At 24.1% G+C, this 27749-nt stretch overlaps 1 protein-coding gene across 2 annotated transcripts; it reads right to left on the bottom strand.

Annotated features, from left to right (window-relative positions):
- Window positions 1-1510: 1510 nt before the first annotated feature.
- On the bottom strand, window positions 1511-25940 carry LOC132932059 (uncharacterized). 2 transcript variants are annotated; one of them, XM_060998252.1, is made up of 6 exons: window positions 25867-25940; window positions 25573-25731; window positions 19461-19693; window positions 18340-18553; window positions 8680-8832; window positions 1511-1753 (listed from the first exon to the last, which is right to left on the bottom strand). In XM_060998252.1, the coding sequence occupies exons 2-6, from the start codon at window positions 25657-25659 to the stop codon at window positions 1616-1618; spliced, it is 825 nt and encodes a 274-aa protein (XP_060854235.1). In that variant the 5' UTR covers window positions 25660-25731; window positions 25867-25940; the 3' UTR covers window positions 1511-1615. The 2 variants fall into 2 exon arrangements, with proteins under 2 accessions (XP_060854235.1, XP_060854234.1); XM_060998251.1 differs by having other exon boundaries at window positions 25830-25930.
- Between the last annotated feature and the right edge of the window lie 1809 nt (window positions 25941-27749).

Here is a 27749-nt window from a genome sequence, read left to right as displayed (position 1 = left end):
AAGGGTATATTTTGTATTGGTCAATCATATGATGTGTTTATTGTATAGTATATATATAGTCCGTAACAAATGTTACAATCATTTTTTCATCTAATGATTTTAGTTATTTTGTTGTAATTCAAAAAATATTAACTAATCGTAGGGACTTGTCTTAATATACATTATTAAATTTATGATTCACATCAAAAGACTGCTAAATAACAACAATGTTTTAATTACCTAACCATAAATAAACGGTCAAGTTGTTTCGTAATATTTGTTGCTTAGCTTTTGAAAACAAATAAAGTTGTTTATACGGTAAAGTACTTAAACACGTTAGAAAGTTATAAGTTCACAAGGAATTGACATAAGTTGTTTTTAGCTGTTATGAAATTGCATATTATAATATTAATACGATGTGTTTATAATAACACGAAAAACAAATACAAAAACATTAAAATACAATATTAACTTTTTTATTATTTTTTACTATAATAAATAAAAATAAAATGATTGACACATTTAGAAATTAATCATATTTGACAAAATCACATGTAAAAGTAAACACTAGGTACCTACTTAAATTAGTAATATATTACTCAGTTAAGTACTAAATATAACCAAGTTTAATAAAAATAAAAATAAAGATGTCTCATTGTCTCATACTTAATAATTGGCGTTTGCATAAAAAAAAAATACAAAAATACAATATAATTTAATGTATTTAATGCAGTGATCATCATTATCTGCAAAGTTTTGGAATAATTATGGCAACCCAAGAATTTTATAATAGTACTGATTTTTTTAATATACTGATTGATATAATTAAATGATATAGTGATTATGAAAATAGATTCGAACTCACAACAAATAGTACCTACTTATTAGTGATTTTCAAATATTTTTGTTTTATATCTGTGTTATTTGACAGAATTAACTAAAACTTTTTAAAATATATGAAAGCAATAATACCTTCGGGCACTAAAATTTGCAAGAAAAAAAGATCATTTTTTAAGAAATAGTCTATTTAAATTTATTTTTATTTTAATGTGTAAGTAATAAATTGATAAATTATAACTATGAATTTTTTTTCGATTAAAATTACTTGAACAAGGTTCTTAAGAAAACATTAGATAAAATAAATCAAAGAAAAAACATAAACTTATAGTACCAAACAAAATCACATATTTTAGTATAAGTACAAATTTATATACATACTTATATTTATACAATTATATTTTGATTTATCGCGTAGCTATACATATTTTTAAATGCATTTTATATATTCTATATCTATACAAATTAAGTATAATAAGCGTAAAATAATATTTACAGAATTATTAAATATTAAAAAAAAAAACCTGAAGAAATTGAAGAAATTGCCCACTGAAGACACTCAAGAAAAATGTATAAAATAATTGTTTACAAACATTCTTACACTAAAAAAAAATATATATATATAAATAATTAAGTACAAGAAAAAAAATCTGAAATATATGTATTAGTATTATACAGTTATTAGACCGGCGAGACATATTTTATTTTAATAATAATATTTATTTGTTTATTGTATTTTTATCTTATGAATATATTATTAGGATTAAAAAAAATTAATTATTATTAATATAATATTGATCTAATTAAATGGTCTGCGTGTGTCTAAACAGTGAGTCGTGTACCAAAATCTACATTCCTGTACTGATGGATCATATCTAGTTCCTTGTGGACAAACAAATGTTTCTTTGTATCCATTATAATGACATAAGTGAAAAGCCTGAAAAATATTAAATATAAGTACAATATGGATTGCAGCAAGCCAACCACTACAGCGGGTGAGAAAAATAAAAATAAACTATTCAAAACCTTAAACATACATACAGCATTAATGTGCATTATTTCAAACAGCATTATTTATGTAATACAGTCAAAAATTGCAGGTTACAACTAAAAATTTTTTACTGTAAAAAATAACTATATTATGTAATATAAATATTTAATTTGATGTGATAAAGTGTGCACAGCTCTAGGTGTCGAGTAGGTGGATGTATTAAATTTGAATAAAATGATATATACTAATATAGGTACTTATACTCTGTTCAAGTTAGGAAACACTGAACAAAGTATAATTGAATATGAAAAACGATTATAAACAGAGACAGAACATCTATCAACGTATATCACTAAGTATATTTCATGTTATGTTTTTTAATACATATTAGGTGAGTAGTTTATTTTACTATTAGTTTTATAGTAGATTGAATAAAACATTGCATTTTAAAATATCGTTATTTGTATAAAAAATTATAACATACATAAAATATATATTATGTATAATACATGAAAAATGTTTTTAAATTATAACAAAATAATATGAATATCGTTCTTCATAACTTATTACCTATGCAATTTCATTCGAATATGAACTTAAAACTTCTATAAAGAAAAAATTGCACTTTATATTTGTTAGCTTTTTTAGTTTCAGTATGAAGTATGAATTACGTATAACGAACTTTGTATTAAACGTTCAAGTCTTAACGATAAAAATTGCACATTTTATATTTCAATCACAAACAAATATGCAAATTTACATGATTTTGATGAATTTTATCATAAAATTTTTATTTTAAATTCATATACAAATAAATTATGCTTATGAATTTTAAATTTTTTACGTATCTATAATATCTATTAGAATAACTCCATCATATGGGATCTTGTATTGAATTTTCAAGTATTTTCAATAAATAAATAAATAGCTCTAAAAGATATTTTTCAAAATATTTTATTAATGATATTAATATGTATATAAAATAATCTAATTTTCTAACCAAAACTCTCTCAAAGTTGAAAATTGAACCATTTTTTCTACTACTTATGGTGTATGCATACATTGCATACACAAAAATACACACATTATTGTAAAATCATAACATTCATCACTTTGCGTGTAGAATCTAAAAGTAAAATCAAATTTTTTTACATTTAGCGTGTAGGTACATTTTTAATTTATGTTCAAAATAACTATAAAATGAGAGATAATTGATATTTAATGGAAATTGAAACAATTATAATTAAAAAAAGTATAAAGTTAAGTTTTTGTTTTTTCCGTATCAAGTGAAAATAAATACTAAAATTTATGAGATTTCGATTGAATCTAGATCTAAACAAACGCCTTTTCAAATATTGCCATCAAAATATTCTCTTTTCTAATTTATTTGAAAACTTCTTCTTGTCTTCCACTATGTTTGGTATATTTATAAAGCAAATTTAATAATATTCTATAAGGTGAATTATAATTATTCTTATAGCACCATCCCGAATACGGAATCAATGCAACAGAAATCGTGCAGTCTGTTGATAGAGGAGCATATTATACACGGTTTTCGCGGAAACCATTAGGTCAAATGAGTCGTTAGATACGTACTATATGGGGGAACGATTTCTCCACCGACCAAACATTCACCTGTGAACTGTCGATTTCTCACGTACGTACAAGAAATAATATTTCCGCGAAGGTCGTCATTGTATATAGTTGGTGGTCAGGTGAATGCATTCGTGCTTACTGTAAAATGGCTTGAATAAAGACAAATATGGGTGTAAGAAGCGTTATTTTAAAACAAGCTATGTTTTATGTTTAAAAAAAAGGCTCTGATCGAAGTCATGTCACGAAGGTGCAAAACAAAAACATACAACGAATAAAAGCTTCTGTTATACACATAGACAAATCGTATTTTATTTATTTATTTTTTATCTTTTATCTCAAAAGAAAATCATTACCTACGAAAACCGTGCGTTTTAAATTGCATACGAAACCCTCTATCCGTGTATTAATAAATATACATTGATGTAAAATATTAATCTGACGCACAATAATATTTCTTATACATGAATTATTATTTTTGAACACTGAAAATAAAAATTCTACAAATTGGTTCACAGTAGCTTTTATTTTTAATTTTGTTGTGTTACCTATTTATTGTTATTATTATTATTAGTATTACAAGTAGAATGAATTAAAAAATGCATACTACGACCATTGTATTAGTAAAAACTCAACTATAAATTGTACAGAGTTAATTTTTCATGTTTTTAAGATACATATATATATATATTTTTTTAGATGATTCTATCTATCGTCGGAAGTGTCTGTTGGAATAATGACACGACACAGTATTACATTTATAGGTATTTACAATACCTACATTTAACACCACACATTAACTAGTATTATAATTATTAAATAATATATGATAATGCGTTAATAGATACCATATATATATCAAAGCTATTGTGTAACTCATGTCACCATAACTGGAAATTATAACTTTCGTGGAAAAAAAATAAATAATAAAAAAAAATATTGACTAACGATTTCCGTGATGTGATGCGCGCGGAAAAAAATCTTTTATTTTTGGGAAGTAAAATTTTTTCGACTTTGAAGGTGGTTTTGACAAAATGGTGGTTTTATTTGTTTATTATAATTGCTGTTTTGAATGTCATTCTTTGAATATTATGAAAATGATTGGTGATCGATTCAGTGGTATATAATAACGTTGAGTTATACATTTTGGTTGATAATACTTTCCAGATCAATGTCATTAATAGTTTATGTAATAATTTTGATGAGAATAAGTAGATTTAGATTACTTTATTGGTTAATAATATATGTACATGATTCTCTTATCTGGACTGTAAGTGTTGGAGGACATCTAAATGTTTTTTAGAATTCAATAACTAATGCGATACGAAACTGCAGTCAAGTTAACAAAACACATACATTTGTTTATGTCAAACAATGTGAATAGATACAGTTTTATAATAAAACTATATTTTATTTACGAATTAACTATATAGGTAGGTACGCACATTAACGAAAACAATGAACGGTAAAATAATAATTATTGTTAAACTAAATAATATGCATCATAGAGAAGATTGATTTACAACAAATTAATAAATGTTTTATCGAAGTTTGTAGTTTCTTTAGATTCGTAAATGTAGTAGGTACACTATACACTACACTGCATGTGGGTATTTAATTTTATCATTGTCAGATTCGAATGTTGTTAATTTATTAATAACAGGAGACCATTCTATCAAAAATTCTCATGACTGCACTTTAATTTATTCATGTCGAAACAGAGTATTGTTATGTTTTTGTGAATTACGATCGCATTTATATATTATATAATTCCGCACTGCGAGCATATTATAATACTACACAACCGTCGACCGTCGTATAGGAACTCTCGCTAAAAACGAGTATAATAATAATATTTTAGGCGGAGTAAAAGTCTACAGTGCCGCACGGTGATATAGAATGTAGCCAAACTAGTTATTTCATATTCTTAAAATGTCATCGCCTTTTTTTCGAACGAAATTATGCGTGACTGGCGACAGCTTAAAAATGGCGACGAACGCCAAGGATGTCTGAAGAAAATGTATCAGAATGGTCTATAATAATATTATGCGCTGTTATCAACTGCTGTACATCAGCGGCGGTGAATCAGAGGTTAGAAAAAAATTATTCTACAATATCATGGAATTTTGTACATCATCAATCATTGATGGTCTTAAAATCAATTCCTACTATTTAATATATATTTTTGTTTTAATAAAAATAAGTAAATATTAAATATAATTTATTTCTATCCGAAAAAAAGCTGATTTTAATTAAATCAATAATAAATATCTTTATTAAAATGACAGTTGATAAGTGATTATAGGAAAGGTACCCACGACTAAAGACTATAAGGTTCGACTGATGACTGCCTACATAACATAATTCAGATAATTTAGATAACCTTCTATGTTGGCAATTTTTAAAAATCATTAATCAATCAAATTTCAATCTTGTGTAAAAAATTAAAATAGCTTGTGTATTATATTAATTAAAAATGCATTTCAAACTTGCCAGCTTAAATAAAAACTGTCCTAAAGAGATAATATTAGAAGACTATATTTTGAACTTCGATGAGTAAATAAAATAACAATAAATCTTTTACCCATTTTTTATAGCAAGCACTGAACATGACATGTGTTACGTAAATAATTCAAAATTTGATGATCCGCGATTAAGGCCGGGGCATCAATATGGTTATTTTTCGATTATTGTGATATCAAAATATTCTATGAATATTGTATTAAATGTATTGCTGTATTGGTGTTACAATGATTAATATTTTTTTTTTTTGTGTATGTATTTCTATCACAACTTTTGTAGCAGTAAAAATTCTTTAACAACTAACGTTTGAAAATGTAATATGATATATTTTTTTATACGTTTTTATTACTGGAAAATGAAATAATAAATTATGCTTTTGCCCATTTATAATACAAACCTAACCACACTATTCTATATTGAAAGTCAGTTTCACTCTAAAGTTAATAAAACCATATTTAAAAATAGTTATTAAGTTGAATAATAATTTTTTCCATTGATGTTATTTCAAGTGTCATAAAAATATGTATGATATAAATATATAAGATTAGAATAATTAAATTATGATAATATAATAAATGCGATGCTCTTGGCAACATTTAAATCAATCAACTGTATTTCTAGTATTAAAATAAATTTCTAATGTCAATATAATATTATATAATGAAATTATCGTTTCCATGAATTTCGTTGCCCGTATAAAATGCATTCGTGTTAAATTTAGTTGTCTAATGCTAACATTTAGTGTAACGCGTGTGTGGATATAATATAATAATTTTGGTTTTCTGATTTTTTCATAGACTTAATTTTTTGTGTAAATGAAAGGTACAGCTGTCATGTCCGACGTTATTCGTTCAAATATTTTTGATAATTTAAAAGCAACATTTTTAAAACATTTTTTCCGCTTGGTTGGCCGTTGTCAGATTAAATATTTTTAAGAAAATATTCTTTAAAGTTTTTATTGATTTCATAATTTTTTTTTGTAAACTATATTATTCATTTTTTATGATTTGGAAATATATTATGTATACATTTTTCTGAGCTTACGCGGTAGCAAGCAACATAGCAGTTCTCCTTGTGCGTTGTGCACTTTGTTGCAAATTAAAATTACGTCGCTTATGTAATTCACATTTTGTTCAATTCGTTATTTATACTCTTCGTTCACATACGACACGGCGTTCCTTTAATAGTTTAATACCTTTATGATGTGCGTATTTGCTGATTGTTTTAAAAATTGATGAATTGATTATTAATTAGCTTATAGAATCGGAAATGAGCTTTAAACATTCTCAGCTCAAACGGACGCACATTAGGTACTTTAACGTATCCGGTTTTAGTATATCAATCAGTTAACTAGAAAATTATTAATTTGTTTAATAGATTTTCGATCTTTATTTAAGTTAATACAATATTGACAATTCTTTTAGTTGCATTAAGTTAGACTTCGCCAGAGAAAAAGTTATACAATTTTTTGTATCAAATTTAAACTTTCTTTCTGGATAGATGGCGCACTGATATACTAATGTTTTATCGTTTAATACTCCGCGGATGGGAATTGAGTCCATAAAACTATGATTAAAAATTGCTCTGTAGTGTGCTATTTCATTTAAAAACAAACCACATGACGATTGCATGACGGGGTCCCGAGATAATTGGTATCTAAAATTCAGACATATTCATGTCAATATTTCGTAGAACCTGATTACAGCACCATCTATCATGTCCAATTGTGAATCTAACCATTCAGAGTTCCACTCAAACACACACAAAAAGGTCAAGTTAGATCCAGCTGTTAAAGCATTTTTGAAGAGTTCAGTAACATATATACGTACAGAAGAGTTATATTATACATTATATATAAAGATACGTTTAGTTAGTATTGTTAAGCACTTAAGTAAAACTAGTTGAATACTTTTTAACTACTCAAATATGTATTTTAAATATTTTTAAAAAGTTCATAAGCATACTTTTTCAAAGAACCTATATGAATCCATAAAAATTAAATACTTTTTTCTTTTATATATTTATTACGTATTTTCTATTTTAAATTTATTTATGTTAAATAATACAAAGAAAAAAAAATTGAGAAATCGATGTTTTCATTAAACTGCTAAGCCCACTCTATAAAATCATATTATAAACGATGATATTATACATATACAAATAAAACTTCTTGTCAAATTTTTAATATTTTATAATTAAAAAAAAATATTAATTGGTAAAACTTGAACATTTTTGCAATAACATGTATTATTATTGTATACAATATGCATTCAATGAAATTCATTGTGTTTAAAGTAATTGTATGATTTATATTCAACGAATCTATGTATAAGTTAATTTATAACAATAATACATTATATAATTTTATAATTTATGCGATGTTTTGTGCAAAAAAAAAGTAACTATGATAACTTACCGTATTAAAAATTATAATAATACAAATATATATTAGAATTTTACTTAGAATCCTATTCCGCTTCTGCAAAGAATCATTTTTTGTTTAATAATGATTTATTATTGAATTTAAATCTAATAAATGCATTAGTTATTTATTCACTAATGATATACATTCAAAACCTACTATATAACAGAAAGATTTACCTAGTTTTGTTTATTTTCTTGTAATTTTTAAAGTTTAAGAATTGAAAAGAATAAAATACATTAATATTATTTCAAACTGTGTTACAAAAAACTATAATAATCTAAAAAATAATAAATATTTTCAAAAACATATTAAAACAATAAAAACATTTTACCTGACACTGAGTTTCTGGATCTGGATATATTCTCCCAGGTCTACCACATACAAAACTCGTCATTGGTAGGATGTTCTCATTCTGCCGAAAATCCATGATTTTATTAGGAATATTTAACGAGCTTGGCCTGCGGGCATCAAATGATTTCCAACCCTAAGAATAAAATAAAATTATATATTTGTAAGGGACCTATAATGTAATTGATAATATTTTCTATTTGTTAGTTATTATAATTAGTAGTAAGTATCTAATATTTAAAAATATTATTTATTAGTAGATAGGTATATAGCAGCTATTATGCAACTTATTATCGAAATATTCAGTTGCAATATTAATATTATTAAAATACATAATATAAGGATAATCCTATAGTCGGGTACTTACATAAAAATTTTAAAATGTGAATCGAAGTTGTCACTTGTTAGTACACCTATGTGACTATTTTAATTTGAGAAGTGGTATAGTTTGAGACATGAGATGAAAGATTTAGACCGGTAAAGTATTATTTTAGATTCTGATAAAATTGATAAAAATAAATAAGGAAAATCAAGAATGTTTACGTATTTTCGGTATTCAACGAAATCAGTTTTGCTTTTTTAGTGCAATTCGAAATATCAAAATACACTTTGATAGATACTTACAATGTTCACTAAATGTTTATATGCTAATTTTCTATAAATAATATACCTTTCAAAATATTTCGATTCTTTTTGAATATAGACTTTTGAGATTTTCCATTTTTGTTCCATTTTACGTCTTTTTAAATGTCGATGAAAGTGTTTTAAATTGTTGAAAGTTGAATACATGGTCCCAAATAAAAAAATGACAAAAATCGTCAAAATCACAAAAATATTGAAATAATTGTTTTGTAATTGAAAATGTATAAAAAATTTTATTTTTATTATAAGGCTAAAGTAATACCTAAAAAGTATCCAAACATAGTTTTTTTTTTGTTTTTATAAACATTTTAAGTTCAAATTTAAATGAAATGAAATAACAATAACAATATGTATTACTTTTTAGTAGTCCAAAAACATTATTCTTGGGGGCATAAAACTTTTACGTATATATTATTATATTATTTTATAAACACAATAATATATTTAAATGCAATTTTTTCGGTAAATAATAATTCAATCTACTGTAATATTAATAGTAAAATACCTACTAAAACAAAGAAAAAAAGAATAAAGATACACATAAATCATTTGTATGATAAATAATATTATACTATGAGAGTTCAGGGTCTTATTTATGTAATGTATTAAGTTAACTTATTGTACTTCAACATCAACTTAATAGTGTTAGATGAAGATTTTTAGTCATGATTTGTTTTAGTTGGATCAGAAATTCGATCTCCAATCAAATTTTCACAGCTCTAGTATATACACGCCTGTAGCTGTAGGGCGTATCGTACATACGTGGTTTATGGGCTTTCGACGTTTGTCGAGTTAAAAACTGCGTATCAGCCATTACCATATAATCCGGCTGTTGGCGTGGGTTCTTTCGTTTATATATTGGTTCATATATTATACCAGTCTACTTTGACACTTATCGTTAAAAGGATACCACCCTGAATCAGTTGACTCCGTCTTACATAGTACATTTTGTTTTGAGTACATTCAATTGTGCAGTAGCAAGCTTAAAAACAAAGTTAATTGACCACAAGATATATTTTTTTTTTTAATTTTTAAGCAAGTTATACCTAAGTATGTAATTTTTTTTTTCAAGTTAGGAGAAATTTTAGCTTAATACAATTTTTATCTCGACGATAATTGTTAGATAGGACAAGGCGTAAATGTTATGTAAATTATCGTAAATTAAAAGTTAAAATATGAAAACAAGATCCATGATTAAACACAGAGTATGTTAATATTACCTGCTTAAGTTCGATAATTGGCCAATTTACTATAATTTATTTATAATATAAAAGATTATTACACAAAATTAGAACTGCTGAACAAAAATTTGCTGTATCGTACGTTTGTGAGACTGTGATAATAAGACTCCGGCGAGTCGTACTCTTATAAAGACCTTATATCCGCATGTGTTTTCTCTGTCTTACTAACGTACATCATAGAAAATTTGCGTTTAGCAGAACAAATTTTATGTTGTTAACTTTAATATTGGAGTCAATTTACCTAATACCAAAATTAAAGGTATGAATATTATTTAGGATAATATGTCTTATGCTTTTATTGATATTATTATTTTAAAATGAGTTACGAACATTTTAAAGTTGTAAAATTGTATATAGCTATAACTCACTTTAAAATAATAATATAAATAAAAGCATAATATAGCATATCTTAGATAAAATTCTTACCTTAAATTTTGATTATAGGTAAATTGGTTCTAATATTACTAACAACATGTTCTGCTAAATGCAAATTTTTAATGATGTACGTTAGTAAGACAGCGAAAACACATGTATGTATAACGTCCTTTTAAGCACTAATTATTATTAAACTGCATTAGTGCGCTCAATTTACGCATTGTCTGCCTAAAATATCTATTCTTTGAATTCACTTACGGAGTTATAATAACATGTAACTATCTTTGTATTTTACTTTTGTGTTTTAAACCGTTTTTTATATTTTGAATTATGATAATTACTTTTGAAATAAATACCGTAGTTGTAATAACAATAACAATAAATTATGTTATACTTTAAAATATATGGGGGCTATATCATGAAAATACATAGCATATAATATTTTCCTTTAAGGTTCGGATATTCAATATAAAAATTTAAAATAATAAAACTTAACCAGAAAACTCATTTTATTGTATAGTAATTGTTAAAAGTACTTTATAATAATATATGTGTTATATTTAAATTCAATGATAAATCATTGTACATAATGAAAAGCGATTCTGACTTCTGAGCGATTCTGACAACTTGAATTTTATTTTATTGTAAATAAATTATTTTTTCTTTATTTGCATCTTATGATTTATGTATCTATATGTGGTACAATTTTGATATGTTAAGGGTGTGATAAATAATATACAAGTCTGGTACATACTAGATTGACTTGATTAGGTAATTATAAACGAGAATTTATTAATAAATTGTCATCAGTAATTTATTTTTCTAATAATTAATCAATAAGTTGAACTAATTTTGTCAAAAATTAATCGCATATACTAAAATATTAATAGCTTATATAAGTTATAAGTCAATAACAATATATTGAACTGTGTGATCTATGTGAATAGGTTGATGGTATAAATGGCTACAAATCATTCTAAATATTTTGAAAATTGTATTGCATCCAAAAATATTTTTCAATTAAAATAAAATAGTTAAACCAATATAGTAAAAAACCTTGGTGAATTTAAAAATTCAAAATGCTTAAATGTTAAAAAAAAAAAAAAACGTTTTTCCATAATTTTTTTTCATTCTACACAGAATATAAAATTAATAATAAAAATGATGGTTAATCAAATATAGAAATATATGCTTTAATTTTTTTTGTAAAACTATTTTGATTTGTTGTTCATGTTCTTGACAAAAAATGCAATAGTTTGATCATAAGTGAAACGTATAATTATTATAAAATATAATATATTTAATAAGGCATTGTATTTTTTCAAATACATTATTATGTTTTAAGTAGTGTATAATACAGAACTATGTCAAATTTGATACAGCTGCAGCTGTTCGTAACATCCTGTAATTATATATAAAAATACGACAAAACGTTTTGTATAGAAACAAGAAATAAATACAGAATGTCACAGTGCAATTTTGTGATTGCTTATAAAATGAAGCAATGGAATTCCCATATCATTATTCTGCTCAACCAGATAAACGGGACACCTGGTGATCTATTAGTTACATGGCTCAATAGTACCAGATATTTTTTTTATGAGTATTAACTTGAATGTTTTCATTTTCAAATTTAATTACATTTTTACAAAATGTTATATACTTAGACGATTTTGCTCCCAACTATCAACATAACGCAGCCATAACTTTGCTTTGGGGAGAGAGGGCTGATAATTTATTATATATGGAGGCCTAACTTTACTAAGTTTATTACATTGATGACGTGGTATATAACATTATAGATTTTTGCAGGCGCTTTCATACGAATTAGAATTTTAATACATAGTTACGTTTAACGTAATTAATACGTTAAAAATCTTCAAAACTCTGAAACTTAAAATTATTTATAAATTCTCTTGGAATTTCAAGGTGGGCTGTGGCGGTTTCCTCAGCAACCCTTGCTAAGCAATTGCTTGAATTATCGTTTTTTTGTGTATACCAAGTCACAACACAATATTATGCTAAATGCTTAGTATAAATATTATAAATATAGATTGAATAAAAATAATAAATAAAAGTGTTGAGTGTACATTGTCATTGAGTGAGTTATGTATTACCTAAGTGTTAAATTCAAAAAATGATAAATTATTGAATATGAAAAAATAGTTTTGAGCGAAAACCGTCTGTTAGTCTAAATTACTAAGTGTATTTTATGATATTATATTAATATTGCAATTATAGTTATTTCTTTAATTATTGGTAAGTACTAATTTGTTTTCAAAAATATTAAATTTATTATACTAAAAATATTTAATTATTATTTATTACAATAGTTATTTATATTATATTATAATTTTTTAGTCAATACCGAATACCAACTTCAAAAGTTGTACCTATGTATTTTCAATATTTTTATGCCAATATGAGGATGATTTATGTAAGATCTTGTATAAAATTTTAAAAAATGCAAAAATTTTCACACTGCAAATAATTTTTTATCGAAATAAACTTAAAAAAAAAAATCAAAAAATTGTCGTGTATTACAATACCTCAAAAATAGTTAAAATATTATTAAAATTTTACCATGTATAGAGAATGATAATATAAACATTTGGTGAAAATTTAAAGTATTTATTTTTTGAAATTACACAAAAACAACAAAACTCTTTCGAAGCGAAATAGTTATTTTACGGGTGAATATTAATGTTGTAAATATTTAAACTTGAAACGCCCATAACCATTTTTAGTGGTTTTACAACTTTTTTTAATTTTTACTCTTAATAACTTTTAAGGAACCCTATACTAAATTTTCAAACTTTTTGACCAAGCATAAACATTTTTATTTATATTAAAAAAAAAATGGCAATTAACTATAAATAGCTTAGAAAAAGACAAAATATTTTTAAAATTATACCATGTAAAGAAAATGATAATATAAATAATTTGTAAAATTTTAAAGTTTCTACAGATTTTTGTTTTTGAAGTATGACAAAATAAAAAATACATTTTGTTCAAAACTTGTTTATTTGTGAAAAATCCAGTTTTCCTTAAGTCTTTTTATTATTTTTCCTGGTTATTTTGAAAAGTATTAAGAATTTTTTATTTTAGACTATTAAAGTACCAACTAAATCCAATTTAATACTTGAAACCACTTCTAAATTTGAAGTATTTTCATTTTAAAATATGATGATTAACACTTTATGCAAAAATAAAACACATCACTGTAAAATCAATTTTTCGCTGCTTTCAGAATTTAAAATTAGTATAATTATCACATATAACTAAAATTAATACTAAAATAAATAGTTTGTAATATAATTTCTAAAAAATTACACATAAGTAAGCAATATAACACAAGCAAAATACAAAATAATTAAGTATTTTTTATACATTTATTTTTCAATCAATCCTTAATATAATTAAATTATTATTAATATTTTTACAAAAATAATGGTTATTAATAGTTATGATAGTTTCGATTATTTGATAAATTAATTAAATTAGTTTAAATGGCGGTACACAATTGTTTATTAAATTAAATAATAGCTCTAATTGGACACAAATATATACATATAAACAGTACATTACTTAATGATTTTTTATTTATTAGCTATTTAACACCATTACACTATATACATTTTACAACAAAAATTAAGAAATTAATTAACCTTAATGTTATATCAAATGTTTTAATATAATGCAAGACAAATAATATAGCACATATACATATAATATTAATCTAGTTTGATATTTAGAACACGTTTAAGAGAACAAAAATTTAATTTATAGATAATTACATAAATATTAAATTAAGAAATTAGAAAATAATTGCGAGTAAAAAAAGAACAAGTTAAAAACATATTACATTTTTTAAATAACCAAATTTTCATACGGATTTTTTGTTTTCATTAAACATGTAATTTCAGTTTGCTTACACAGGAACACCGTTTAATTTTTACATATTATTTATTGTTTTGGTTTTATTTATAGAAAATATTAAGTTCTGTTGAAATTCATTGTATTAGTTAATCAACCTATTCGAAAATTTGCAAGGGTATAATCCATAATAAGTACCTATGTAATATGCATTGTTGATTATACGGTCATTACATTTAACAGATTAGGTACAAATTAATCAAATGTTGTTGTGACCATCTGAATAATTGTAAATTTATATTAGCATATTGGAAATGCCCATAAATTAAGGAAAATGGTCGTAGTAGATAAATACAAATATAAACGTATGAGAAATAATGTTCAGACTAGACTGAAATCAAATATAGGTATGTGCTATAACTATATATTTAAGAGTCCCTTTTTTAAGTTGTCAAGAGTGCCCATGCGTAAATACGCCAACTCTAGACACAATATAGGTACAATATACACAATATATAATATATATATATAGGTAGTTCCAAATCAATTAGTCATGCAAGTAGAAAAATCAAGACTACCCAGTTCACTGTCATGCTTCAATCCTATTTCTTGTTACACTGTTTCAATTTTTTTTTCCGAGACTGTTAACTATAATATTATATTTTTTCAGAAAATAACACTGTAATTTCTCCTTTAATGGACGTAAATGATTTAGTTGATTTAGGGGTATTTCATTAGCATGTATTTAATACTTTCTTTGTACTATAATTACTATTGTTAAACTATAAACAATTGAATAAATACCTATAAAAATTCATATCAAACTCGTATTATACGTAGATAAATAATTATAGTTATAATATGTATAGTAATATACTCATATTTTGTAATTTTTTTTTTCATAATAACATTTTATAAATTTAAAATGCTCATTGAATAATATTGGTATGCGGGTTATACGAATATAGATAGAATAATAAATCGTTTAAAATATTCTGTAATGGAGACCGTTTTTGATGAAACCTAATTCAATCTTGAATTTAATATTTATTGTTTAGAACTGATAACAATTTTATTTAAATAGGCATTGTCTATGAATTATAAAATTAAATAATTGCAATAAGGTATTTTAAACGGCGCGAATGTAGAAATACGGTTGATATGTATAATTAAATCGTGCCATCGATTGCATTAAAAAATGTAAATTAATTTCAGTCATTAAGTCAACAAAATTTGATTATCAATTGTATTCTTTTTCGAAATCAGCTGTTTCGTTATAATACAAATAAATTGTAGCAAATTATTTTTTTTTTTTATATAATGGTTGTGTATTGTATTCTATTATTTTTTTTACTAAACGCGAGATAACTTTGTAAATGATTGAATTGATTTGATATTAGTACATTGTAGAGACTGTCGGTCTATGACATAAGAAATACCAATAAGTTCTCAGAACAGTAGTGTTAAAAAGATATATTTGGACAGTATATTATTTCCTCGTTTAATGGACTACCTATTAAATTTTCCGGTGTAGGATTTTTCGGGTGATTGATAAATGATTAATACTGGATAACTGTTGTTGTATTGTCATTGTGTTGGTTTTCTTATTCACTTCCCACCCTATAACGTTACAATATTGCAATAGCATTTATTATTTTATATACAAATAAGTGTTTATATATATATATATATATTATCCATTATATTTTTAAATGTCTACAAGAAAAAGAAAACCAAACCTCGACCACCACGTATTGGCACATATACAGCGCTTGAAGAACAAATCAGCCAGTAGGCTTATAATTCATAAACCGTTATCTATACTGTTTTGGAAAATGACAGGCTATGTATTGCGTTTATTATTGTTTTCTATTACGTAGACGGTTATAAGCGACACATCAAAAACTATACGTTATGAGTTTGTCATGCGTGTACCTATTGTCGATTGGAGTGAAAATATTTGTTAATCTATTTTATTAACTGAAAGTACAACTATTTACAACTAGGTATACATAGTATTCACTATTTCTTATTCCACAATCAAATTTGACACTTTTGTTATAAAAATGAGTAATGACTCATTCGTCAAATCATTATAACATTAATGTGTGTCTGAATTACATGACAGGACATTAATTGTTTCGATAATTAGGTATTTGGTTTTTTTCTAAGACCTAACTATAAAATAATTTTAACAAAAATAAAAATTTTTTATAATATAAATTAAAATGAACTTTTTTTAAATACTTAATGCTGAAAATTTTGGTTAATTATAATAATTAATTATTCATAATTTTATTTAAATATTTTAAATTAATTTAATATCAAAGACATTATTATTCTGTAAAATATTTTGATTAATAATTAAGTGAATGCATTACAATATAATTAATAGAATACACATGATAAATATATTAGATATTTAGATAAATTAAACAAACTTGGATTAAGCCGGATAAAATATATCTATTCAGTTTTCATATAGTAGTTAAATTTAAATTAAAAAGTTCATAGGTAGATATTTATAGTTTTGATGATTTAAATTGTGATAGTATTACAATTTAATTAATAAATAAAAATATCTGTGTTCAAATTGTTCATTAAAATGTTTTCATTGAAATAAACTGGAAATGGGAGACTCATTAAAACGTGATTGTGTAATATCACAAAATGATGGTTTAATGATGCTAATGGTAATGATGCTAATAGTAATCATGACAAATGTAATGCAACCATCCGTATAATGTGTCGAGCGTGCATGGAAAAAAACATAATGATAACGAAAAATATAATATAATGTATAGTTATTTCGTTAATTTAGATGGGTATATTGTTCATAGAAAATTATATAGCATAAACAATTCACATACAGTTAACAATACGTTTCGCGTAAGTCACTATTTTTTTTTTTTTATGAAATAATTATACTTTCTATGAATAATATTATTTTAATTATAAAATACAAAATAATGAGTTAAAGTTACGTATATTAATGTATAACGGTTTTAATGAATTGAGGACTTCAAATAAAAACAAATAAATGGAGAAAATATTTATGTTATTTTTTAAATATCATAAATAAATGTTTTAAAATATTTTGAATGAATTTTATAGTTTTGGTAAAGAGTTTAAGAAAAAATTAATTTTATCATAAGATATTTTTTCAATATAATATCATTATTTATTTGTATTACGAGTATGTATTTGTACATCCTTTGAAAAATTAAATTATGATGACGCTGGCGTGTATTTTATAAATATTTATAAACCCGTTTGAGTATGTACAGTGTAAAATAAATTAAAAAGGTAAAACTTCGCAAATAGTTTAAGAGTATTACTTAAATATTTTAATATTTTCTGCAAACTGGTGTAAAATATAAGAAAGAGAATCTTGAAACATTAATAATTTTATTAAAAATTATGGAATACGAATATGTTAGTGGACCTAATAATAAGTAAAAAAAAAAACCATATTGGATTATTAACAATTATTTTACAGATAATTTTACCTTTGGTATAGTGTTGAAGGGAACTCCTAGTTGTCCTCTAAAGTTAGTGATTGACAATCCGCTCTCGAATATCTGACGGACTGGTAGCTGAAGCGTTTCTGTAATTGGTCTAAACTTCGGTAGTTGGTAATTTTGCATATACGTGGGTATTGAGATTTTATATGTTGTCTCCACTTCGTTATTACCATCATACTTTCCTTCCGAAGGAATAAACCTAATTTCAAGACATAAAACTTGACTTGAAACGCTACACCTGATTATGGTTCAGGATTGTCCTGAATTCATAAAAAAATTACTATTTTAGTAGATGCCTAATATATTAGGTATCTGTTTATAAAATTAAAGAAAAACCTCCTATGTATAATAGTATAAACACTATAAACATAAATTTTATAAATAAAAATTACAAATTAGTGTGTATCGAGGAATGTATCATAATATTTAATGTCTTATGATACCGAATGAAATTTTTTAGAAATCAAGTGGTTTAAAAACCGTATGTATAATATGTATAGAATTTAATTTAGAATTAATTTTTTTTAATTTTAAGTATAATACTTGAATTAGTGTTTTTATTTACTGGTTTTTAACTATTGAATTTGAATTACCATTTTTGAAAAATATTATATACTTATTACTTTTACTACAAGTTAAATTTATAAGTTTATAAAATTTAGATTTACTCATTTTTTTCCAATACCTATATTATCTTTTTAAACTATATAAGCAAACATGACATCTTTATTTTAGAAATTAATGTTGGTAGGGTTTGCTTTTAAATAAGTCACATTGTTATTGATTATTTTTATTTAATATAATATATTATATAATATCCAATTTTTTTAATAATAATTCTTTAGTTAAATAATTTAAATATCTTCAAACAAAAAACAAAATTGTATGATAGAATAACCAGTACACAATACATATTCTTAGAAAATATGGAGTTATTAAAAATATATGACATATAAACATGTAAATTAAATTACACTTGAATAAAGATCAATAACAATGCAATTTAATGACTTATTTAAAAGCAAAGCCTACTAATACCAATTTACAAAATAAATCATATCATATACTGATATAACCATTTTACTTTATGTAGGTATTCTGTTTACCTGGTGTCTGGCGTGTGGATCATTTTGAGTATTGAGTTGGATAGTTCTGGATCGTTCCGCGGACTTTGGTGAAACGATTCTTTTGGCCGAGCTTCAAACAGAATACCATCGGGTACAGATATTCCTTCTTTGTTCAACATATTTAATGCCAAGCGGTCTGCTTGGAACGCAGATTCAGGTATTTTACCTCCAAAGTATGGCAACAAGTTTTCGTGGAATAACTGACGCTTTTGCTGTAGAAAAAATTACCCGACTTTATAATAAATCTGTTGAAAACAACTTATGGGCCAAATTATACTTTGAACATAGCTTTTAAATATGGTATATAATATAACTATATAAGCTATAATAATGACTTTCCAAAAATTAGCACAGGAAATTAAATCTAAGGTCATGTAATTATTTTTATGAAAACAGATAAATAATCGGGAATACGTTACATTCATATAATATATTGTAACTGTTTAAGATAAATATTAAGTATTATAGTAGAATATTTGCGTTTAGCAGTACCAATTTTTTGTTGTTGACTTTTAAAATCAGAACGAACTGACCTAGTATAAAATTTAAATGTTAAAACATTAACTGCGTAAAAACTGATCTACAAAAACAGAAAAGATTTTTACCTTTAATATTTTGATGATGTTCACTCTGTAATATTAAAGCTAAAATTTTTTTTTCTGAATGCAAATATTTTGCTTTGATGTATATTTGTAAAACAAGAATAAACATGCAGTTATATTTTATTTTATTAAAAAAAAAATACAATCTATATTAGATAACACTATAAGTAAAAAAGAGGACTGACATAACACATACGTAATAATGTTGACTTTTAAGTCTATTAATGGTTATATTATTGTATTTTATTATATTTTTTAATCTTAGGTATAAAAAATAAAATTATTTATCAATTTGTGTCTGTTATTATTTTGTAATTACGTAAAACTAACCTAACCTAATTGCTTTATTTTACCAAAATGTCTTATTGTGGTTAAAATCTTCCAAACCTAAATAAAAATAATTCAGGTGTAAACACAACGAATACAATTAAAATATTAATTGTTAGTTGTACAATGAAAAAAAAAGTTACTTCCCTTTTATAGCTTTAAAGTGACATCGTGTGATACTTGAAATTAATATTTAACAATCAGTTTTTAATCATATAGTAGTAATATGATTTAATTTGCCTTATGGCCTGATATTGAATAGCTACGATAATCATCATGTACCTACCAAATTTTATTCACACAAATACGATAATAAACTTTGAAGTTTATCGGGAAAGTTCTAACTTTTTTTTTGGTATTATGTCATAAGTATTCTTAATCTAAGACTAAAAATATCTTTAAAGGAAAATTATAAACCAATAACGAATAATTGGGAAAAAATATAAAAAATATATTAAATGAAAGAGATTATGAGAAAACGTGTATATAATTCTAACATGCGAATATCTAAATGTATTGTATAGCGATTATCACACGTATCTTAAACATGGTATAGTTTTCTACTATATTATTCTAATGTATTTAGATATATGTTTAATTATAATAAGGAATAAGTGAATGTGTTTATTTTTGTTTTTTTTTACAAAAAAAAAATTGCGCTCTGTCATGGCCTATCGTAACCGTAAGTCGTATATTTTTTTTTTAAATTTTAAGAAAGGTAAATCATATGTTTACTTTTATACATTGCACATATTGGTTAATCTTAATATTGGTTAATATTTGGTTTATCTTAATGTGTTATTTTCAAGTATAAAATGTGTATTAAAATGGAATAAATTAATATAATAATAATATAAAGCTGATTAGTTTTCAAACTGTAATAATAAACGATAATAATACGTACATGGAATGATCTAAAGATGAATTTTTTGAAAATATAACGATAATAGTTAGTTTTTTTTTTATTTAACTGTGGATGATAATAAACGTTTTTCAATAATTGTATTGTTGATGAAAAATATACATCAAAATGGCGTTCTGATGATAAAAAAAAGGCAAGCAAGTGGGTACCGCTTTGCTATACATTAGTGTCAAGTGGTTCACTATTATGGGTGTTTTTAATTATAATTCAATGATATTATATCAATGTATACAAACAACGTCTCTAAGTGGAAACGGTCTTATAGATTATAATATCAATCGGTACATTTTGTGATATATTTTTTTTATTATAAATATTAAAATCATTTATTTTATTTTAGTATTATTCTAGGTTGATATACATTTTATTGAATAATTTAGTGTTTAATTATTATAATAAATAATAATAGGAATACATGTATACCATATTATAAAAATGAATGTAACTCGAAATTTAATTTTATCTATTTATAAATACAGTAATACTGCAAAAATATATTCACAATATAAATAAATATTATCTTAAAATTAATCAAAAATATCGTTGCATATTGCAAAATTTATAATATTATTCACGTAAATGCTTTAAGTTTCTACGAATAATGTTTTATTTTATTTTACTTCTTTATATATATCATTTTAATTTCGTCCAAATTTATACTTAAAATTTCAATTAAAAATAATTGTCTATATATTTTTTAGATTTTATGGTTTTAATATTGTTGCATTATGATTTTAATTGTATAAATTATTATAAAAATGTATAAAAATCGAAAGTTAATTTAATTTTTCTGTAAATACCATAAAACAGCAAAAGTAGATTAAAAACATAAATAGATATTATCTTAAAATAAATCAAAAATATTATTGCGTATAACAAAATTCGTAATAATATAATACACGAAAAAGTTTTAAAGTTCTTAATTTTCAAAACATAGATATAAAAAGAAATTTTTTATAGATTTCTAACTATAAAAATAGTTAAATAAAACAAAATAGTTTAAGATTTCTTGCAATTTTGATAAATTTCATCAAAGTTCTAACTTCAAATGCATATAAAAAAAAATTTTGCCAATTTATTTTTAATATTTTTATACAGATATAAAAACAATTTTTTGAAGCTAGACAAATTTTCACCCAGCAAATATTTTTTTATTGAAATGTATGAAAAAAATACTAAAAATTTGACATGTCAAAATGAGTTAAAATATTTTGAAAATTTTGTCATATAATAAATAATTAATAAACAAAAAATAACATTTTGTGAAAATTTCTAGTAAAATTATTTGGAATACATTTTTATTATACGGATATTTGGATTATTATACAATGTTGTATAAATTTAAACCAAAAATGCTCATAGAAAATTAATTTGACTTTCCATTATAATTTTTTTTTTCATACAAATATAGGTTAAAAACGTATTAACAACCTTGTATTCAATTTTCAAATTTAAAATATACACGGACATTTTTTTATGTATTTTTCAAGATTTTATAGAGTGAGTCACTGTTATGAGTGTGCGAAATTAGAATTAATTGAATTAAATTATACATAATTGAATACAAAAAATGATTTTAAGCGGAGACTGTATATCAGCGTGTACCACCTATTATATATTATATTGTTTTGTTTTTTGATGTTAGGTAAAGTAATTTATTTTACTATTAGTTATACTGTAATCAACTAGCTAAGTGTCATTAATGGGTGGCTACTTTTATCGTGTCGTTCATGTTATATATTACTCTTATCATATAAACTTATTGTCCTAATTTGTATAGATAGTTTATGTCAAATAAAATTTAAAAAAAAAAGTTTTACTGTATAATGAGTAAATTTATTCATAAAGGTTGCATTTTAAAATATTTTTATCTGTACAAAATATAATAATACAGTAGAATCCCTTTGATCCGGACTTGATGGGACCGGACTCTATCTAGATTATTGAAAATCCGGATTAAACAGAATGACTTTTTCAACTTATGTAGTAATAAATATTTTTCAAAAAAAAATAAAAAAAATATACTTTGTTTATAAAAATTCAATATGTATTGATTTATTTTACATTAATTATTCATGTGTATTATACCAATACAACTGTATAAATTTATATATATAATACCTATATATATCAATTATGTATCAATAATATACGTCTTATAGTAAGTAACAATCAACGTTGACATAAATTATTTTAATATTATTAATATTCATATGTATGTATAATATTATATGCATACGTCTATACAATTATATATATATATCAATTATTATATACATAAGTACTAAAATATGGAATATCAATTTTTCGGGTTAGCGATGACCGGATAAATGAGATTTTACATTAAACATATTATTATGTCTTCACGAATAATATTTTTAAATTATAACAAAATAATGAATATTGTTATTCTCAGTTTAAATATAAAATTTTATTTGAATCTGAACTTAAAATGTTTTTAAAAAAAATATTGCTTATTTATTTTTTAGGTGTTTTTGTTTTCAGTATAATCTAGGTACTTATAAAGATCTTTATTCTAAATGTTCAATTATTAAATATTTATAATTATTATGATTTATTAATCGCAAAACAATTTACAAATTTTCGTAATTTTGATAAAATTTTAAGTATCTATACGGTTATTCTTTTTTGAGTGATACAAAAAATCAAAATCACTTTTATCAAAAATTAGATTTGTGAAAAAATTGTAGTTTTCCTTTAATTTTCTATTTTGTAGAGTTTTTTTTTTTTTTATAAATACTGTTATAATGTTTAATTTTGAAATCTTTTAAGTATAAACTAGTTTAAATTTTCTACACTAAACCATGTAGAACAAAGTTGAAAATCGAACAATTTTTTTGACAACTTTTCGTGTATGTAGATACAAAAACTACATATCATTGTAAAATTAATACATATTTTATCGCCTCGTTCAGAATCTAAAATAGTTTTAAAAAATATTGTACACGATAATAATATACATATTATATGCTTGTACATAATAATATATGAAATATTAAAACAGAAATATTATCTACTCAATAGAAATTCAATAATTCTATTATTGTATTATGTTACGTTCGTTTTTATCATGTAATCACTACATATTGTGATTATATATATTTTTTAAAATGTGACAATGAAATTAGTCGTGATGAATAAGTAACGGTGAGACCAACAACCGTCGTCCTGTCGAAACGTAATTTTTTCTTATAGATGTTTTAATTCATTACCCTTACATAATTTAATACAATCAAAACAGAGTTCAGGTTTGGTATCCAAACATTAACTCAGGAAAAACTGTTGGGACGCATAAAACAAATGTTATTAGTTATTATTATTAGACATTATTAGGTAATAAGTAATAACTGTTTCTATAATATTATGATAATTTAAGAATAAAATACATGTTTATATAATTATATTACAATAATAAATTATCACGCTTTATTAAATGCAAATTTTAAAAGAAAATAAATCAACAAATTTAATACCTGTTTATTCTACTAGGTATATTTTTAATTTGCGCTATGTTTATTTTTGAAAATCAGAAAACAAATTTATCTATCTTTTGTATTTCTTGGCAATTAGTTTATCGAACAAACTAAGTAGCTACTCTGAATAAATCTAATATTTCAAATAATAAATATCTAATGCATCAACAATAATTTAACTATATTTTAAATAAAATTTCCTAGTCTGGTTTTTATATTAAATAATTTAATGTATTGAATATAAATTCATTATCAACAATATTAATATTGTATATTCAATACAAATAATAATTTTAGTCATTCACGGTCTATTGAGTTAATTTTTTCTTTAAAAAAGCTTCGGCCACAATTTATGAACTATTCATTAGTTCATAATTTAATAAATAAATTATATTTCTATCAAAACTAGCAGAGACGGTTATACATATTATTCATCGATACATAATGTCAAATAAAGACTTATAAAGATTGTACAATTTAAACGGGCTTAGAATGTTTTATGTATATGTATTAAACTTCATAACACAAAAGTTAAAAGTCAGTACTATTACGAAATATTTAAACTAAAAAATAAAATAGAATTTTAAATTTTAATACAATATTATGATGGTTTTAATATATTATAAAAATCCGAGTAAAAATATTTATGTCTTATATATTATTCTCTATAAACGACAAACTACCTCTTGGTGAGTGCACTTTTCGTTTTTCAACGGAGAATTTAATATTTATATATGTGTCCTTACTTTTTTCGACGTGTATGCGACGTTCGCGAGTAACAACGTAGCCAACGCTACGCGGAACGCCATAAGCGATCTACCTGCAGGTTGCATGATCCGAATAGAACGAGTTGTATGGACCGTAAGGCTGGGACGAGATACGCGTTTGATCCGTATGCTGAAGATCTATTAATTATTATGAATGAAAAACAAAACAATTACAATTTATGCATTTAGTTTTTTTTTTTTTTTTTGGTGCAAATAGAAACAATATTAATATGTACTGTTAAATAAATAATTTATGAATAACGTCCGATTTACATCGTATTCAGTTTAAAGAGACACTATTTTGTATTTCTTCTGTGCTGAACTGACCGCGTGCTGAGACGTGTACGAGACAATTAATGGTCACCCGACCAGCCGCGGGAAATTTATATTAAACAACGTTCCAGAACGAACGGTACAGCGAATGACGCCGTGGCTGTGTGACGACAGTGGCGGTAGGGGGTCGCGCGTATCTTATAGAGAAGAATAATAAGTGATTAAGTGATATTCATCGCCCCGTGAAGTTAAAAATATAGAAAAAAACAACAAAAATGTTTCATCAGTAACTGCTCTTGATGTCACCTTGTCATCAAATGCACGTAAACACGCGAGGGCGTAATATTCTCCTGCAGGTAACTAATAGGGCTCGGAAGGGCTTGGAAAAACAACCAGACAAATCCACTTTTTGAATTGTTCAGTGCTGATAAAACACGTTTTATTTTTATGATTAATCAATCCTAAAATTATTACAACTAACATTTCTAATTATCAACATGATGATACATAATATTGTGAAATTAAAATTTAGTTTTTTATATTTAGATAAAAGTAGTTCAAAGTTATGGATCCTATATGGATTTATCTGGTTGTTGCGCGCAACATATTGTTTTTTAATAGTATACTGATAGTAATTAAATTAAATTTACCGAAAATTTTTAAATTTTGATTTGAATATTTATGAATAGCAACGGAATAGACAACAGTATCTTGAGTTTTAAAACGAGTTATAATAAATCCGGATTTATCTGGTAGTTGAACCAAAAATAAAAACAAAATAAATCCAATTCCATTAAAAAATGTACCTATATTTATCGGATTTAACTGGTTGTTGCACTCAAATGTATGTGATTTTATCCCACACAATAATTCATGAAAAAGCGAATTTCCGAAAAAAGCGGATTTATCTGGTTGTTGTTCCAAGCCCTTCAATTACCAGAAGGGCGATCCAACCGCTAAAATATGGTCGTTGTGCGCAACTGCTGACTATGTGATTTTCAAACACACACACACACACACACATAATATATATAGAGCCATTTAAGTATGTTACCATTTAGGTAGAATGTGAGAATTCCGGGCCAACTCGACATATATACAATATACTAATAGACAACTGAAATAACATAGCTGCTCGTTTTGTGTGGATATTTCGACGACTCTTCGCCGCATGTTACGCGACGGTAGGCCTCCCAATCCCCAGAGTATATGAAGTTTCCGTGTACATGACAATACAATTTCGACGACGATGACTGTTTTTTTTCCCAACATATAAATTATGCACAAACAGGAAAAAGTTCACCGTTTGGCTTGATGAACTTCCATTATAAAGAAAATATGATAGTTAATATTAATACAATATAGAAATGGATAATATACTCTATGAAAAAAATGTATTTAATTATATTCATTATTAATTTCACTGAGTGGTTGGTTTTTAACATTATTTAATTTGACATATTCCAGAAAATAAAACGATTAATTTACAAATATATTTAATATATTTTTGTAGTTTAATCACGTTGTATATATGTCACGTGTAAAAATAATTACATTTCAAATGTAATAACTTCGCTTAACTATCTACGACATAATTAAAATCAGTAATTTAACTTATTGTTATCACATCGCGGCTCCATAGTGTGTATATTATACATTTTATATATAACGTTAAGAAACTGTGTTCCAGAATAAAAGTATATTACCAATGGCTTTCTTGACTGGAGAGAATATTATGTAATAATTTGTAGACATGACATAAGTTAAATATAATATATAATATTATAGTGACTATTACAAAATGTATTGATTTCATTTAATATTTTTATGTCGATAATAATATTAGTTGGACAATTTTATTATATAATACGTATTATTAACTC

This window comes from Rhopalosiphum padi, chromosome 1 (assembly GCF_020882245.1).
Source record: "Rhopalosiphum padi isolate XX-2018 chromosome 1, ASM2088224v1, whole genome shotgun sequence".
Lineage (NCBI taxonomy): Eukaryota > Metazoa > Arthropoda > Insecta > Hemiptera > Aphididae > Rhopalosiphum > Rhopalosiphum padi.
Note: the sequence above shows the minus strand (reverse complement) of the source record. Positions and strands in the feature narration are given on the sequence as shown.

Excerpts from the sequence above, each read along its gene's own strand:
- LOC132932059 (XM_060998252.1), bottom strand. The coding sequence starts at position 25,659 with ATGCAACCTGCAGGTAGATCGCTTATGGCGTTCCGCGTAGCGTTGGCT. Across the intron at positions 19,694-25,572 it reads TCGCATACACGTCGAAAAAA|CAAAAGCGTCAGTTATTCCA; the intron begins GTAAGGACACAT and ends TTTTTTCTACAG. Across the intron at positions 8,833-18,339 it reads CCTTCAACACTATACCAAAG|GGTTGGAAATCATTTGATGC; the intron begins GTAAAATTATCT and ends TTTTATTCTTAG.